The sequence below is a fragment of the Alligator mississippiensis genome, chromosome 1 (genome assembly GCF_030867095.1).
Source record: "Alligator mississippiensis isolate rAllMis1 chromosome 1, rAllMis1, whole genome shotgun sequence".
Taxonomy (NCBI): Eukaryota; Metazoa; Chordata; order Crocodylia; family Alligatoridae; genus Alligator; species Alligator mississippiensis.
Window position 1 is genome coordinate 224,279,665 of NC_081824.1, and position 17,587 is coordinate 224,297,251.

At 42.3% G+C, this 17,587-nt stretch overlaps 1 protein-coding gene across 7 annotated transcripts in view; it reads right to left on the reverse strand.

The window, feature by feature from the left end:
• Positions 1-17,587, reverse strand: part of PLCB1 (phospholipase C beta 1) — a 777,970-nt gene that overhangs the window by 153,662 nt on the left and 606,721 nt on the right. For all 7 annotated transcript variants that reach the window (XM_014595092.3, XM_059720212.1, XM_059720209.1 and 4 more), the window contains 5 exons: positions 17,379-17,533; positions 12,760-12,924; positions 7,778-7,877; positions 6,636-6,740; positions 5,629-5,741 (listed from right to left, as the gene is read on the reverse strand). In XM_014595092.3, coding sequence (XP_014450578.3) covers positions 5,629-5,741; positions 6,636-6,740; positions 7,778-7,877; positions 12,760-12,924; positions 17,379-17,533 — 638 coding nt within the window. The remainder of the gene's footprint in view (positions 1-5,628; positions 5,742-6,635; positions 6,741-7,777; positions 7,878-12,759; positions 12,925-17,378; positions 17,534-17,587) is intronic.

The following is a 17,587-nucleotide window of genomic DNA, read 5'->3' on the forward strand; positions in this document are numbered from 1 at the left end:
CCTGACTTCAGACTTACATGGCTAACTCTCTCTGCTCGTGGAAAGCATTCTTAGGCTTTAGTATTAGCATGTGATCTACATTTGCCCAGGGTGAAGCATTGTCCAATCTTTAACAGAGTCTATAACAAAAGCATCTGGGTTTATTTCAGTGATCTTATCTCAAAAAGTTTATTAGACCCCAGGCAGAGCCATAGGGAACCCCACTTGTTCTTCCTCCCTGTTAGACATTAAGCCATTGATGACTATACATGTAGCCACAGCCACAATATTTGAAACTTCACTTACAAAAAATGTATGCACACACATCTGTTCGGGCAAAACTGGCATTCACACCTAAAATTACTTAATTCTGCTTGGAAGTGTTATTCTCATGAGTAAAGGGATGTTTCAAATATAACCCTCTTTCACTCTGAAAAAACCCTGCCCAGGAAAATGAAGCTTACAAGAAATGAAACAAGCATAAAAAAAGACGGAAAAGTTCAGAAAGAAGAATGCTTTAGTGATCATATAATTTCAGGCTACTTATCTTGCATGATGCATGTTCACAAATCCAAAGAACAGTACACTTAGAATACAATTTAAATGTAACTTCATGTTGCAATTTTGTGCATTTCTCCTGCTGTTTCATTGGCCTGGTTAGTTTTATATAATCAATAAATGCACCACCATAATGATCTTATTTTTCTCCAAAGACATGCTTATCTACTATTTTAAAGTAGGTGCCTTTACCAGATAAGTTTTTAAGTTGTTTGACATATGAGAACATACTCAGTGCTACTTATAGCAATTCAGCTTCCTAGTTTCCTGTTTGCTTTAAGTAGTACTCTGGCAAATGTTTCTTAGCCTAATAAATAAGCCTGTTCAGAGAAAAGAAACCTGCTTTTTATAAGCAAAAATGACCTCTAGAAGTACTTTAAAGGTTATGTTAAAAAAGACTTTGCTATTAAAATCGAATCTTGTGTGTAGATCATCCAAGATAAACCTCTAAGATAGTATTGAGTATTTCAAAGCATCCTTGTTCAACCAAACTTGTGACACCATGTGTATAAAAAAGACAAAGAGGTAAATTGTTGGCCAAGGAATTTCAATGACTTTCATTCATCTAATCTGGAACGGGGACTGTGTTCTTGGTTACAAAACAAATTCAGTTCCGAATAGAAAACAGGCAAAGCCAGGGAAAATATCAGGGGCTAATTCAGGGCTATGGAAGCCTTTTTTCCCATTGCTTCTATTATTCATGACTAGCTACTTGTGCTGAATACTTTTTACTTCATGTAACATGCCCAAAGTATGATGCAGGCATTATTCAAAATCTGACAATGAGATTTTCAATACCATCTACGGCTGTGTTTAAACTCTGAACTCATTATGCTGGGCAGCAGCACAGTCAAACAAGCTGAGGAGATCTGTGAATGCTACTGCCCAGACCAGAAGCAAGGTAGCTGAGTCTGTGTAGACCCAAATATGGGTTAATTAGCACTGCCTCTCAGTGGAGCTACTTAGGGTGTGGACACAACTACATCTGGAGCCTTTGCAAGAGGGGAAAAATTCAAAAGGGTAGCAGCTGGTATGTTCTAATTGCTATTTTGTAAGTCTCTCCAGCTGAATTTAATCTATTCCTGAATAATCTAAAACGTGAAAACAGAGAATCAGTTCCATGAACCCACAATAATGAATGATTCTATCCCTGTCTTGCTTTATGCAGGTGATGCACTGTTAATGTCATAATCCCAGATAGGCCTCCAAAAGTTATTAGAAGCTTTTCAATATTATGACACCTTGAATAGCTTGGAAATCAATATTGCTGAATCTAAGGTACTGTTTTTGGGAACAAAAGGAAGAAACAAGCATGGTTTTTACAAATAAAGAAATTAGACATGGTCTTCTCATTTATATAATATACTTAGACTTTATTTTAATAAAAAACCTGAGCTGGAATAAATGCAATAAAATGTAAGCATTAAGTCAAAAGAAGCCACGGTTCGAATTTTATCCTTTTACAATAAGACAGGTAGAAGGGCGGTAACTGGCAGGTGCTCAAGGACTATAGCTCTAAGGTAGAGTCCATTTTATTGTATGGGTCAGAATTCTGGGGTGATGACCCCATGGTTCATTCTTTGTATTTCTTAAGGGGTTTTTTATCTCTTACAAACTCTATGATGGGGGGGAGGCTTATGCATTCTGAAATGGGGCTGCTTAATGTGAGCACCTTAGCTCAATTGAAAACTAAATTATTGGATAAAAATTTGAGCTTGTGCCCCAATCAGATACCCTAAGAAATGTATTTTAGAAGCCCCTTCTCTTACAGATAAACCTTGTGATAAAGAAAAGGTGACCAAACGCCAGTATGATAGATTAAAAAAAATGACCAAACACCAGCCGGATGTAAAAAGTGTGAGGGAGTTGCAATCACAGTGTTAATGAGGCGTGTGGCTGCACGGCCGGCAGTCACAGTCTCCTGACTGAAAGTCAGCTGACACACAGGGCACATTCTGATTGTCTCTCTAGCTTATAAAAGGGAAGAAATTTCTGGAACCAGCATTGGGACCCACACAACATCGGAGAGGCCTGATCACCCTCACCGAAGGTCCTGCGTCCATGGCTCCTTCCCCCCCCGGACGCCCCCATATCGGTTAATTGCATCTTTTGGATGCGAGAAGAGCTCTCGGGTTCCCTACGGTTTGTTTTGTTTTTGGAAGTCATTGTAAAAGGGAACTGCCGGCACGGAATTGTGAACGGAGCATTTATGTGCTCCACGGTGTAACTCTTATTGAAGGTGCCTACACTGGGTGCATTGATGCAAGTTCCTGTACGCCAAGTTGTAAGTAAAGTTCTTTTCAATTCAACCAGGACGCGTTTGTGCCTAATTCCACTCCATCGCTGCGGCCTCATTCCTGCTATACTTGGCACCCACAAACCCTTATTTATATGGTTATTAGGGTCACTGTTTCGTTTTGAAGTTGTTTCGATGCATTTCCAGTTCGAAACAGCAAAATTGAAATGAAACAAAAAGCATTGAAACAGCTTTGAAACAATATGAGGGCACTCAAAAAGTTTTGAAAGTTTTGAAAAGCTTCAAGTTTTGAAGCAGCCTGGTGCTGGGAGGCAGGAGAGAGCCAGGGCTGCGCTTTGAGCGGCTCCACAGCACCATGTGACTCAGTCCAGCAAAAAGTGCAGTCCTGGCTCTCCCCGCTTCCTGCCATTGGGCTGTGCTCCATGAGGCTGCCGGAGCCAATCAGAGTGCAGCGCCAGCTCTGCCCACTTCCTGCCACCGGGCGGCACTCCGATCGGCTCTGCCAGTCCCATGGAGCTCAGCCCAGTGGTGGGAGGAGAGTAGAGCAGGCGCTCTGCTCTGCCTCCCACCACCAGGCTGAGTTCCACGGGGCTGCAAGGCTCTGGGAGCTGAGCCCAGTGATGGGAGGTGAGGCGCAGCACCAGGGCTGCGCTCTACTTCCCGCCACCGGGCTGAGTTCCATGGGGCTGCAAGCCACTGGGAGCTGAGCCTGGGGGTGGGAGGCTAAGCTCCCAGTGGCTCACAGACCCATGGAACTCAGCCCGGTGGCAGGAAGTGGAGTGCAGCACCGGGGCTGTGCTCCACCTCTCACCACAAGGTTTAGCTTCATAAAGCCACGCTGGGTGTGGGCTGCACCCAGAGGTGGTCCCAGGTGGCAGCATCAGCCTTCTGTCATCTGGCAGGCAGATAGGGGGTCCACTGGCACCCCCAGGACTGCAGGGGCTCTGCTGGACTCCTCCTGGGCGGTGCAGGCCCCTGATCTGCCTGCTGGATGACAGGAGGCTGCACCTGCTGCTTGGGGCCAGTGGCAGCACCATTCTTTCCGATGCTGGGTACAGGCTGCGCCCAGTGCCAGTCCCAGGTGGCAGGAGCAGCTTCCTGTGATCTGGCAGGCAGATCGGGGGCCAGCACACATGGGAGGAGTCTGGCTCAGCTCTCCTGCAGCCCTCCCAAGGGTGCAGGTGGGCCCCTGATCTGCCTGCTGGATGACAGGAGGCTGCTGCTGCAGGCTGGCATTGCTGCTGGGCACAGCCCACACCCAGTGCTGGGAAGACTAGTGTTGCTGCTGGCCCCAGCCGGCAGCAGCAGCCTCCTGTCATCCGGCAGGCAGATCGAGGGATCGCCTGCAGCCCCAGGACAGCTGCAGGGACTGTGCCAGATTCCTCACAGGGGTGCAGACCCCCAATCTGCCTGCCGGATCACAGGAGGTTCCTCCTGCTCCCCGTCTTCTGCTTGTCAACATTTTGAGGTGCAGTTTCCCAGAAACCTCTGCACCTATCTCCTTGAAACTTGGCAGGCTTCATGGCCCCAGAAGGGGCTACCATCCCTGCAAGTTTCATCTGAATCAGGCCAGAAATTACAAAGTTATAGGCAGTTTCACGCTTCCCCATGATAGCCTAGGGGAAAAACGTTGAAACAGCGAAACAGTTTCGACAAGACGAAATGGAACGGTGCTTTCGAAATGAAACAACGCTTGAAACAAAACACTGTTGCATTGAAATGTTGAAACAGAAGTTGAAGCAGAATGGTGCTGTTTCGCACAGCCCTGATGGTTATATAACAGTTATACTATCCTACAAACAAATGGCCTGAGAAATGTGCTGATAGTTACTGACCCAATGTTTTCCCCCATATTCAAACAAGAGATAAATGTAAGAATTTAAGATGCCAGCACACAGGCAGATATGCAGGGAGTGAGATTTTCTGAAACTTCTCCTGTTTTGAGATTAATACAGTATTCTTTTGGCCTAGAAACTTACCTATCTGGAGTACAAAACCAGAAACTATGAGAAGCCATTACTAAACTGTGATTCAGTCTAACAAGATCTGTAGGGATACCTTGTTGGATCCCATATTTGGACAGGATATGTTCTTGCAAGAAGAATGACATAGATTACTTCAATTACTATTTGTAGCCTTGTTCATTCTTTGAAGAAATATGAGGAAAATGTATCTTTCCATTAGTGGAAAATTTTAAGTATTGGTCTAATGAAGAAAAAGCAATGGCTCCTCTCTAACAACTTATAGCCTATCCTATACTCTATAGGTGTATCTGCATTACTTGCACAAAGAATGAGAGCCAAAATCAAACAGAATTCCTTGTTTTTACTTTTTTACTCTACTGTTTTATATTACTTCATTTTATCTATTTTTAATTACCATATATTACGTTAATTTTTTTCAATTAGTAGAATTTGTACTTTCATATATGCTTTTGCCAATAGCCACAAAGCATGTAATGCTATTGTATAATATACAATTTTACTGTTAATTCAATTATATCCTTTTAGCAAAAGTTGTAAATAAACTACTGTTACCACTACTAACTGTTATATATGAACAAGCCCAAGCCAAGAACAAATCAAATGTTGCAAAAATGGTTCAACTTTCTGGATGAAGAACTGGTAGATTTTGCTACATTTGAGTTGTTCTCAGTTTGTTCACAAATAACAATTAAACCATAACAGCTGCTGCCCTTATGCCTCCTGGCTCTGTGGGCCTCATTCAATGACTTTGTGTGCAATAGGTTGCCAACCCCTATTCTAAGTGATAGACATGCTTTAAAAGAATCCTGCCCAACACCCTTAACATGTAGCGACTGAAATCTCCCTTACCTCTTTCTTTACCTCTTCTTCTTCCTCCTCCAGTGTTAGTGCTGCCAGCTGTTTAGCTCTTTGCTCCATCAAGTTTACATATCTAATTGGATTCGATAGTGCTTCAATCACATCTAGAAATGAAGCAAATGTTTGAGACCCATGTTCCTTACTGTTTTGTTTCAGTACTGTTAAAATATTTAAATGGCCAAATTTTATCTAATGTTTAGAGTTACTACTTGGACTTCAAAAATATCAGTAAAAGTGCCCATTCTACCAAAGGTACCACTATGCTCTGAAAAATTAAAGGTAATATGCATGCCACCCTTGCTTAGGCTAGTTTTTATGTAAGATTTTAAATAGATTTTGGGTTTGCTCACTACAGATTAGTGCAAAAGGTAGTTAGTGGAGGAAGAAGTAGGAGAGATGCTATTGCTTGAGATAGAGCTTTGGTTTGTAGCTTGTCTCTATTATATTTTAACTGTTTTAACAGGAACCCTGTATGTGTGTCTTTGGAGCAGAGTTTCAGGATGAGATTTTCCAAACTGTTCAGAACTGGTCTAATTCTGCTCACACGAAGACAATGGTAAAACTTCCAATGCTAAATTAAGATCAAAATAAATAAATTAAATTAGTCTTTTTAGGTATATATGTGCAATGCAACTACTCAATTTTATAAAATTAAGAATACTGTTTTACTTTCAGTCTGAAAGTGATTGTGCACTGCTGTGTCATTTCAACCAAGCTACATTTGTGTTTTTATTAACAATTCCCAAGGTTCATACTTTCTTTAGGGCTGCAAAAAGTTTGCTGGAAAACAAGTGCTTTGGCTTCAGTTCTGAACTGTGGTCCAGGCAGGCAGGCTGCAGCCCATTATAGCAATTTTATACAGCAGTATGTACAGCCTTAAGCCACAGCAGACAGAAAAGTTTGTTTCAGTGTGTTCAATAAAGGTGAGTCAGTTTGGTAGCCTAAACTTCCAAATCTTGTCCTTTTTGAAGTTCAATTGGAAAGTTTCATAGAGTTACCTGCGTAGGTATCGGGTACATAGTCTTTGACTTCAATGTACACAAAGACAGCCGGCAGTGTCAAAGGCTGGTTCCTTTCATTTCTTAGGCAGATGTAGTGGTAGCCTAGAAAATAAAAGCCATCCAGCCAAAATGTAAATTCTTCCCCATGCACATTTCCCATGTAATGATATTATTTTTCATTATTTATATAGTGTTGCCAGTAAACTAATTCATTTGGAGATCATAGTATGCTAGATCATCGCACTGAAGAGTTTTCAAGCTACCTAGATAAAACTCAGTTGAGGGACCAGGTGAGAAGTCTAGGACTCCAGTTTTAGTCAATCTTCTCACGTTTATTTTTTACCCATTGACTAAATGTTCACACTTTGGCCTGTGTAAACATACCTTGTTGTATTCCTTTTCATTTGGATTTGAGTTCATAACCATATTTCATTTTTATTTTAAATTATATTTATAATTAGTGGCCCAGGTGCTCATGGAGCTGGTTTATCAATTAAAACTGGGAGGTACAATTCAATCAATCAATCAATTAAAACTGGGATAATACATCCATAACACAAATATTTCATAGCAATAACAATAAGTTAATTCCAGGTTGACCCACAACTGACTATTTGGTACTTTCAGCAAATAAAAAATAAGTAGCTTTGGTTTAATAAATGGTTTTGTGTGTATAGGGCAGAGCCACATTCAGATTCTGGTCCCACATGTCAGTAATTCTTCCTCACTCCTTCCCCACAACCTTGTTCCATTCTAACCAAAGGAGAAATGTCAAAAATGGCTGTTCCCCTTTTCTTCTCAAACTTGTATTGTGGCCTTTATTGTTTAAAAGCTTTGTGCATACAAATATACTGGGGACCAGTAACTATTATTGCTTGCTTTGTAACATTTAGCTCCACAGGTTTCCTTGTTTCATTTCAGGCTTAAACTTCTAGTGATCACATTATTTTCTTTTTCACAGAAATTTAAGGCTAAGGCTAAAACAAAGTATTAGTATTAGTGAATGGTATCATCAACTGAATACTTTGGATCAGATCTGCAAAGTTGTGTTGAAGTCGATGCTGATTTATGGCAGCGGAGACTCTGGCTTTTGTTCTCTTCACTACATAACTTGTAAAACAGTAGAGCAGTAACCTCACCTGGTCGAATTGCTGAGACAGGCAATATCCGATGACCAATAAATTTCCCTCCTTCTTCATATACTGCTATCCTCAAACATGCCAGAGAAGGTAGAACAACCTAAAGGGACACGTTAGTTCATTTATTAATTTTTTTGCTCTGAATGAAAAGCTGTTTCCTAATATAAGATATATAGAAGAACAGAAAAATGAGCTAGCAAATAAAAATAGCTACACAGACATTCAAAGTTTTTGCCATATAACTGGTCAGAAGGCATATGAGCTACATATGAAAATAATTCAGAAATGATCATGCATTCATCTAGTCACCTGTAGAAGGACAATCCTTACAGGTGGGTAAGTCCTAGACAGGGAATTTTTAGAACAGCCATATTTGAAGCAGAAAACAAAATCCCCAGTTTTAATATGATATATGCGTCATCAGCATACTTGTTTTAGAGTCTGAAAAGTGTGACTATGCTGCAAGCCTGTAATTGCATGAAATATGCTTCCAACTAATAAAGGTCTCCTGACCCATCGCTTCCTATCGTGACTTTGCCTAATCAGGCAAATGAAGATTAGTGGATAGATGAGGCTGGGAAGAGAGATCGATAAACCTAAGATGCTAACCTTTGCCTCAGTGAAAGGACAGAAAAGTCCTTTTGGGTTGTCAAATGCTAAGTTACCAGGGTTACTACAATGGGTATGCATTAGGTAGGGAGATTGGGGGGGGGGGGGCAGAGAATCTATTAAAAAGACTACAGAAGTAGGTCAGAAAGAAACTTAAAGTAATCTCATAAAGAAATGCATTATGTGATTTCTTTAGAAAGGGAGATTGTGCTGGTGATGAATGAAACAACACTGTAGCTCCGTGCAGGGGAAATAATGACTTTGGTAAGAAATCAATCTAAGTGAGAAGGTTTAATGTTTTCCTCTGTGAGATAGGGAGATCTGCAAGAACTCACCTTGGAAGGTCTGTTTGATTTTAACAGTGCTTCTTGTTCATGGGGATCAAAATGTAAGATCGTATAAAGGCCCAAGTGATCCAGGACTAGATTCACAAAGTAGACTGTAGTCTAAAAGAAACTACTCGCTGGCAGTCTAATGAGCAGTACAGAGGAATTTCATGTTGCCCTGCTCATATCTGTTCCCAAGGCCCCTGGTCTCTGTCAACTGCATCTTAAATCATAACCTAGCCACATGGTTCAGGAAATTAATGATGCCACAAAAATATTATGCAAAAAATGCGTAATATTTTTGAGACTGTTTTCCATTGTGCCTTAAACTAAATGTGTTTCAGGGTTAGGGCTGCACTGGGGTCTCAAACTGACCAATGACCAGCTGATCATTGGCTGGATCGGGAGTGCACCAGGGCAAAAACCAGTGGTGGTGCAGTCCCCGGAGCCAGCTGGCAATCAGCTGATTGTTGTCTGGCTCCAGGGACTGCATCATAGTTCATTTGAGCCCCACTGCAGTTACAATCCAGCCAACAATCAGCTGAACATCGGGCCCCTGGCTTTCAAATTGCTGGTGCAGGGAAAGCTCAGGGTCGTGATCCCAGGATTTCCCTGCACTAGCAAGTAGGGCACAATTTGGATCTGATCCCCAATCCCAAAATTATGCATCCTGCTACAAATGTGTGTCATGGCAAGAGGAATAACTGTTAGGAAAAAGGATAAGATCCCATTGTACCTTTAAATGTCTATTAGTGGCCTGGAAATCAGACATGTCCCCCAGTCCCGATTCCTGGCACATTAGGAAAATTCAGGAGCTGTGGTGCAGAGTTGTTCAATATGATAATATGAACATTCACCCTTTAGGGTTCTCCAGGGAAATGCATTCTCTTGCCAGAATGGCTGCTGTCAATGACTTGTTTTTCTATAACCTATTAAGCGAAAGGGCCTGCCTGTCCCAGCATTTGCTTGCTACAGGCTTGACCCTCTTTGCCATAATCATGTTACTGATGAACAAGGCATAAAGATGGCCTTTTGATTCGCCCTTAGTAGGACATGCTGTGCTATGGTATGCAGGATCCTCATCTTGGTGTCTGCTCCTCAAGTCTGGCCCTGAAGGGACAAGTGACACCTAGGATTTCTGAATGCATCCCACCATCTTCTGCAAAGCATTCTGAAGGGAGTCATTCACCCTGAACAGACTCCTTCCCATCCTTGTGCCTGGTTGCCTGGATGTTATACAAGAGATAGGGGATGATTCAAGCGATGAGCAGCGGGGCAGGTGGGAGTGCCAGTGCCCCGCCTGTGGGCACCAGCCAGGGAGTGGGAGTGCCACAGCCATTTCCAGGAGTGCCGTGGCTGCTTCCAGGAGTGCTGTGGCCATTTCCTGGCCAGCGCGATCAGCCACAGAGGGACCCTCCTGGTCACTGACTGGTTGCTGGGGAGGCATGTGTCCCCTCTGGCTAACGCAGCACCAGTTATCCATGGCTCAAGAAATGAATTAAGCCAACAGTCTCTCTCTTTCCATTAATCCTCTGTACCTTCATTCCTCTGTGCCTTCGTTCTTCTGTGAGCAAATGCACATGGGCAGGGTGGGGAGCACTTTTGGAGGGAAGAACCACATTTGCTGCAAAGCACCTGGTTCGAAGCAAGGCTTTGCATAATTGCATAAGTTTGCATTTAACTGTGGTGGGCTCTGAGCCTCCACCTCCATGAGTGTGTGTGGGTGGGTGTGGGGTTTGTGGGTGGGTATGGGCCATGCGCTATCAGGCTGGGCTGTCCGGCTCTGTTCTTCCACATTAGGGTTCTAGCACTCCAGTGGGAAGCCGCACGTGGAGGCAAAGTACCTCCATATATTTCTAAAAAAGGTTCAAACAATTCATTTTTAAAAAGTGCATAATTTTGAGTTTTCTGTGTATAATTTTGAATTTTTCTGCATAAAAATGTGATTTTTTTTCCGTGCATAATTCCCTGGGGTATAATTAACACATAACATGCAACTGCTCAAAGCAAAAGGGTAACTTTAACACCTACTAAAGTTAGCTCATGCTAACTGTAAACTAAAACTACACCCCTGCATGATGCAGTTGCCTAGACTGGGCTCTAGAACCCAGGACATCCCTTCCACTCCTAGGGTCCTCTGTAGAAGACCATCTTCCACTGCCTTATGCCAGGGGCCATCAACCTCACTGCTGCATCAGAATGACCACACAGGTAAAAACATACTTGTATAAACATACAGGCATAATATATTCATAACATATCATGCTGAAATCAGTGATTTAATTTCAGAACATTTACAACCTATATAAAAATATATGGATGCATATTTATAGAATTCTAACATAAAGATGATATGAGACAGCTGAAAAATAAATCATGCTCTTTCTGAGACTAGATTCTTTCCAAGCCTGGTGGTAATGGATTAGAGAAATAAGATGCTGCATAAAAGTTAAGCACTCTTGTGAGAAAAAAAAAATTGCCATCTCCAAACTCTAGCTCATACTGCCAAAGGAAAGTTTTTTCTGAAGGCAGAATGTATATGAGCACTACTGCTATTGCTACAATGCTGAATTTTGGGAACCAATGGCATTAGAGCCTCCATAACTTTAATTATGCAACTCTCTCTCAAATAACAGGATGCAAAACCAAGTTACCTGAATTATCTAGTAAAGTAAAAACACATAATACTAGAATTCTCTTTAGGAAACTGGTTGCAAACACACTTACAAATCATGATGATATATGAATTCTGCAAAGATATGATTCTGAGATTTACTAAGGCTCTTAGCATTCACTGACTTTTCAGGACTGGGTCTTTTGGGTAAAAACTTCACAAATACTTATGTAACTCAAGAGTCCAAATTCCACAGTTAAGGGCCTTGTTACATAGTAATTTTGGGTGGTTCCTGGATCATCTTAACTCCTGTAGGTACTCTAGGCCAGTGTTTCTCAACCCGTGGGTCGGGACCAAAAAGTGGGTCGTAAGAACATATGAAAGGGTCACAAACAATCTTTAAAATATGGATGACCAAACTTTAAAAAGGAATTTTCTTTTAAAGGAGAGAAACGTGGGAAACCATGGCTTTCCCCTTGCAGGCTGGCAGAGTACCAGCCTGTGAGGGGCTGCTTGGGGCCTCCCCATGCCCCCATTCACACCCCCCTGCCCCACACACCCAGTCCCCGCCCCACACACTGCGGGGTTGGGGTCTGAGGGTGGCAGGCAGCGGGCTGGAAGTGAGGGGCACTGGGTTGGGACTGGCTATTGATATTTACAAATGGGTCCTGGTACAAAAAAGGTTGGGGACCACTACTCTAAGCTATACCTTAGTGTTAACATCCCCTTCCCCTGCTGGCTTAGATTGGGCCCAATGTCCTGCCCTCCCCAGTACCCCAGACCTCTACTCACTACTCCCTCACTCTAACTTATGACTATGCTATCTATCCAGGGAGCAGGCAGGGAAGGGTTACCCTGCTTTCTTGGCTGCTGCCAGCCCCAGCTACTGCTCTTAGGGATGGGCTCAGCCTTGAGCGAAGCAGCAGCTTGGTAGTGGTGGTGGTAGCCATGAAGGCAGGTTAACCCTTCTCTGCCTGTTTCCTTGGACAGACAGTGCAAGCAGCCACAAGTGGAAGGGAGGGTTGGCGGGCAGCCCTGGGAGGATGTGTGGACGTGTGGGGGAGTAGAGGAGCCCTGGGGTGGGCAGCAGGGGACAAGCCTGGAATGTGGCTAGATGGGGGGGGGGGGGGGGGGGCGGCAGGCTGCTCAGTGAATGAGATTTAGGCTCTTGGGTCTTACAGGCTTTGGAAAAGTTTGTCTTGTAAGTCATCAGGCCAAACCTTGTGGCAATGAAGCAAAAATAACTTCATCTGACTAATTTCAGGCTTTGGAACAGAAAGATTAATTTGTGAAAAATAATTCAGAGTTTCTTGAATTTTATATTCAGAAATTCAATCATTTTAAATATTCTGTAAAATACAAAATGAATCTACCAGATAGTAGTAAAATTATTGTACACTTTATGGGGAGAAAATAAAAAACATTATACCAACCTTCTTAAATACTATGGTTTCCTCTTCCCAGACAGGATTAACAGCATTGCCTTGAGAGGTCTTTGTCTTTAACGCTTTTCGTCTTGTATCCACAGGGAGGCCAAACATGTCTACTTCTACATATGTACCAACCTTTTTATCAGAAAGAAACTGACCTGAAATTACCTAGAAAACAGAATATGTGTGGCTTTAGTAAGCGGTGAACAGAAAGACTTTGGGAATTCTGAAATTTCTAGCTGGAGAACTCAGATTGGTGATGGTACTTCATTTCCCAAAAAACCCTCCTCTCCTCTCCTCTCCTCTCCTCTCCTCTCCTCTCCTCTCCTCTCCTCTCCTCTCCTCTCCTCTCCTCTCCGCCCCCAGCGCACTATTTTATATTGCAAACATAGCAACACAATGCACGTAGTGCTATGGTAAAAGAATACATCAGGTTAACCCTGAAGTTGTGTGTAATCATGCTGCAGCAAAGGTAATGAGATGCCTTGGTTTCCTTCCGGTCTAACGCTAGGAAAAGAAAACAACTGAAACAGAACTCTACTTCTAGGCATTTCTAAACCGGGAGATAAAAGGAAAGGGTTTGGAAAAAATTGTTACAAAGCATAGGGCAGAGGGTTAGCCTACCAATGAGTATATAGATAGGCACATTATGTACTCTACCGCTGCATCTCATGCAATCTATGCAGGGCAGGCAGAAGGAGCTGGTTTATGGAATTGCCCCATTACTCATGGATAAAATACAGCAACCTGACAGCTATTGAGCAAGTGCTTCCATCCCACTTACTACAGTGGTTGAAGAGCATGCTCAACAACCCACACAAGTTGAGACTTTTCAAGCATAAGGCTGTGTGGATTTTCAAAAGAGGTTTCCCGCTACCAGCATACATTCTGCCATCAGTATTTAGTACTCTACTATACTGAATTGCATTAACAGCCTCCAATTGGGTATTCTCTTCCTTTCAATTAAGAGAAGATATTTGTTCAACTGAATAGGCTTATTAATATTACTGCTTCAGATAACTTAGGGTATTACACCCAGAGGAACAAATATAGCTATTACTTTTTAATGAAAACCTATCATTTTAATCATTTATACTCAGCAGTGTATTTCACATTCGTCACTGCCTTGTAAGTTAACCTGTGCTAGGGGCATTTTATGTTACTTGAAATACCCTACTTGAAATAACATACTTAAAAAATAAAAGCTTAACATTTTTTGAACCCGAAAGCTTGCTTAATAACTATTCTCCAACCATTTGGGTTGGTCTAATAAAAGATATCAAATTCACCCAAGGAACCTTGTCTGCCTATATCCTTAGACCAACACGGCTACAACCTAAACCCCTGCAACATGGAAGATATCGAATTCAGCCGTCTGAAATGTAAACTGTACAACATGAAAAAGAAAGAAGCCAGACTCAACAGCGACATATATTTTCTAAGCCTTTGCAGGAAACACAACTTCATTCCCTGAGGACTAAACATCTACAATCCCCTGACTACTACACACAACTCCAAATATGCTGCACAGCTATGCAGAAGAACTTCAGAGAAAATTAGAAATCATCTACTTCACCTACTCTACTCCAAAAGAGACCAACTCAGGAAGGAAATCGTCATACACTACAACAACTTAAAAGATAGAAATCCATGCATGTTCCCTGACAATATACAGCAGATACAAAGAGACTACGAAAAACTTTCTGCAGCATTCATCCTACATAAAAAGAAGAAATGGGACAAATTACTCCAAGAACAAGCTCCCCAGCCACAAAACAACCATCAGAGGAACAACACCAACACCTTACGACCTTCCAACCTCAGACCTGATGAAACTGCAAGCAGCAACCAACCCACAAATATTATCAATCTCTCCACACACACACTTACCAAAACTGAAAACTCTGTCCTTTCTAAAGGCCTAAATTTCTGTCCAGAAAAATACCCTAATAAAATACTTCAATGTGGAGAACTAGAAGAATTCTTCCGATGCCTGAGCCTCAAAGAATATTTCCACGACCACACTGAACCCACTCCCAACGACAACTCATCCTCTGACAACATTCAAGAAAAGATCAATGCCAAAAAACCCCAAAAAACATCAGATTGGACACCTCGCAGTGGACGAAACCCTAACCTTGACCGCTACATTGACTACTTCAGGGAAAGAATGAACAATGAAATAATCAGCAACACACGCCACCACAACAACCTCTTTCTATCAGAGAAAAAGGCCATAGAATCTCTAAGATCTAACCACCAAATAGTAATAAAACCAGCAGATAAAGGAGGAGCCATAGTCATCCTAAACCGTGAGGATTACATAAAGGAAGCCAACAGACAGCTCTCTGACACCACCTACTACAAAGAACTACAAGAAGAACCTACTCCCCTTTTCACCAAAAAACTCAACAATACCATCAAATCATTTCCACCGAGATTACAAGAAAAACTACAGACCTTGATCCCCCCACTACCTAACCCAGGGACTTTTTACATGCTCCCTAAAATCCACAAACAAGGGAACCCTGGCAGACCTATCATATCCAAACATGGGACCCTAACTGAAGAAATATCAGGTTTTGTTGAATCCATCCTAAAACCGCTTGTCACCCACAGAGCAAGTTTTGTCCAAGACACCACAGACTCGCTACGGAAACTTAAAAACATAGACCACCTTCCCAGCAACACACTCCTAGCCACCATGGACGTTACCAGCCTATACACCAACATCCCACACCAGGATGGCATCCATGCCTGCCTTACATATCTACAGGAACAAGATTACAACCCAGAATACAGACCCAAAGATATCACTGAGCTTATACACTTCACCCTCACACACAACAATTTCACTTTTAATAATCAACACTTCCTCCAGACGATGGGAACAGCTATGGGCACTAAAATGGCCCCACAGTATGCCAACCTTTTTATGAGCCACCTGGAAGAAGACTTCCTCAAGAACTGCACCATCAAACCCTTGCTGTACTTACGATATATCGATGACATCTTCATCATTTGGAGTGAGAACCAGGAATCTCTAATTGAGTTCCACCAGAAATTCAACAGTCACCATCCCTCCATCCGACTTTCTTTAGAATACTCCAGCACCAACATCCCCTTTTTAGACACAAGGATCAGTATCCAGAAGGGTAAAATACAGACCACAGTATACAAGAAACCCACAGACCAACATACATATCTGCACAGAACCAGCAATCACCCGAAACACACCAAAAAAGCTGTGATATACAGCCAAGCCCTCAGATACCACCTCATCTGTACTGAAGAGAGCACCCGGGATCACCACCTCACCAATCTTAAAAAGGCTTTCACCCAGCAAGGACACTCCTCCAGAGAGGTAGATCGCACATTTGAAAGAGCCACCTAGATACCACGTGAAGAACTGCTGCAGTACAGAAGAAAAACACCCACAAATCGCACACTGCTGGTTATGACATATCACCCATCCCTTGAACCTATACGGAAAATCCTCAAAAAATTGCAACCCATATTAGAAAAAGACCCTATTCTTAAAAAAATCTTCCCAGAGCCACCCATCCTAGCCTTCAGACAAGCACCGAACCTCGCCAACCTCATCACAAGAAACAAACTTCCTCAGCCCCAGAACACACCAAAAGGATCCAGACCGTGCCATGACAAGAAATGCAAAACCTGCCCCCACATCTCCACCACCCCCACTATTACTACACCCCACAACAGAGCCATCAGCATCCCAGGATCTTACAGCTGCACCTCCAGGAATGTAGTATACCTCATCCAATGCACCAAATGCCCTGATGGAAGATATGTAGGAGAGACCAGACAACAACTGCACACCAGAATGAACACACACCGGAAATCCATCAAAGACAGAAACACCCAATTACCGGTGGGGGCACATTTCTCACAGGAGGGCCACTCTCTCTCCAATCTCTCAGTCCTGATCCTCAAGGGAAATTTACACAACACATCCCAGAGACGAGCCTATGAGCTCCATTTCATCAGCCTGCTGGATACTAGAAATCAGGGACTAAACACAGACATTGGATTTTTGACACATTACAATCTGCCTGGCAACTGACTCCCCAGCCCAGCCCCTGGCTTGTTTACTTTTCATTCCATCCAGGAAGAGCACGCAGCAACTGCTGCAGCGTCCTTAGCCTGACGAAGGGTTTTTGAACCCGAAAGCTTGCTTAATAACTATTCTCCAACCATTTGGGTTGGTCTAATAAAAGATATCAAATTCACCCAAGGAACCTTGTCTGCCTATGTCCTTAGACCAACACGGCTACAACCTAAACCCCTGCAACATGGAAGATATAACATAACATTTAACATGTAACATTTTTAACCCTTTTTAAATACATCAATTTCCTGGTAACTATTATGAATTTAAAAAAGGAATGAAACTGAGAACAGAATTAAAACTACAGGAAAAGCAAATTTACTTACTATATAGCATTCCTTCAGAGTATCTATTTCTGAGGAAATGAGCAGTCTTTGAGTTTGAAAATTAACATGTGACCCAGCACAGATGAGTATTTTGTTTTCTCAGCTTTGAACCCAGCCAAACTGTCTTCAAACATCAACAGTAGTCTCAGTAATTGTATACATACCTTAACAGATAAAGTGTTGGCTACTATTCCATCCACAATGCCTTCTGTAAATGGATCAAAATGTTTGTCTGGTCTTCTCATGAACTCTGGTTTTAGCCGGTATCCACATTTGCCATTGTATTCATACATTCCCATGTTTATTTGCATAGACAAATCTGAGCAGTAAGAATTTAAAAAAGAATTAATATAGGATATGCTGCAATTATAAA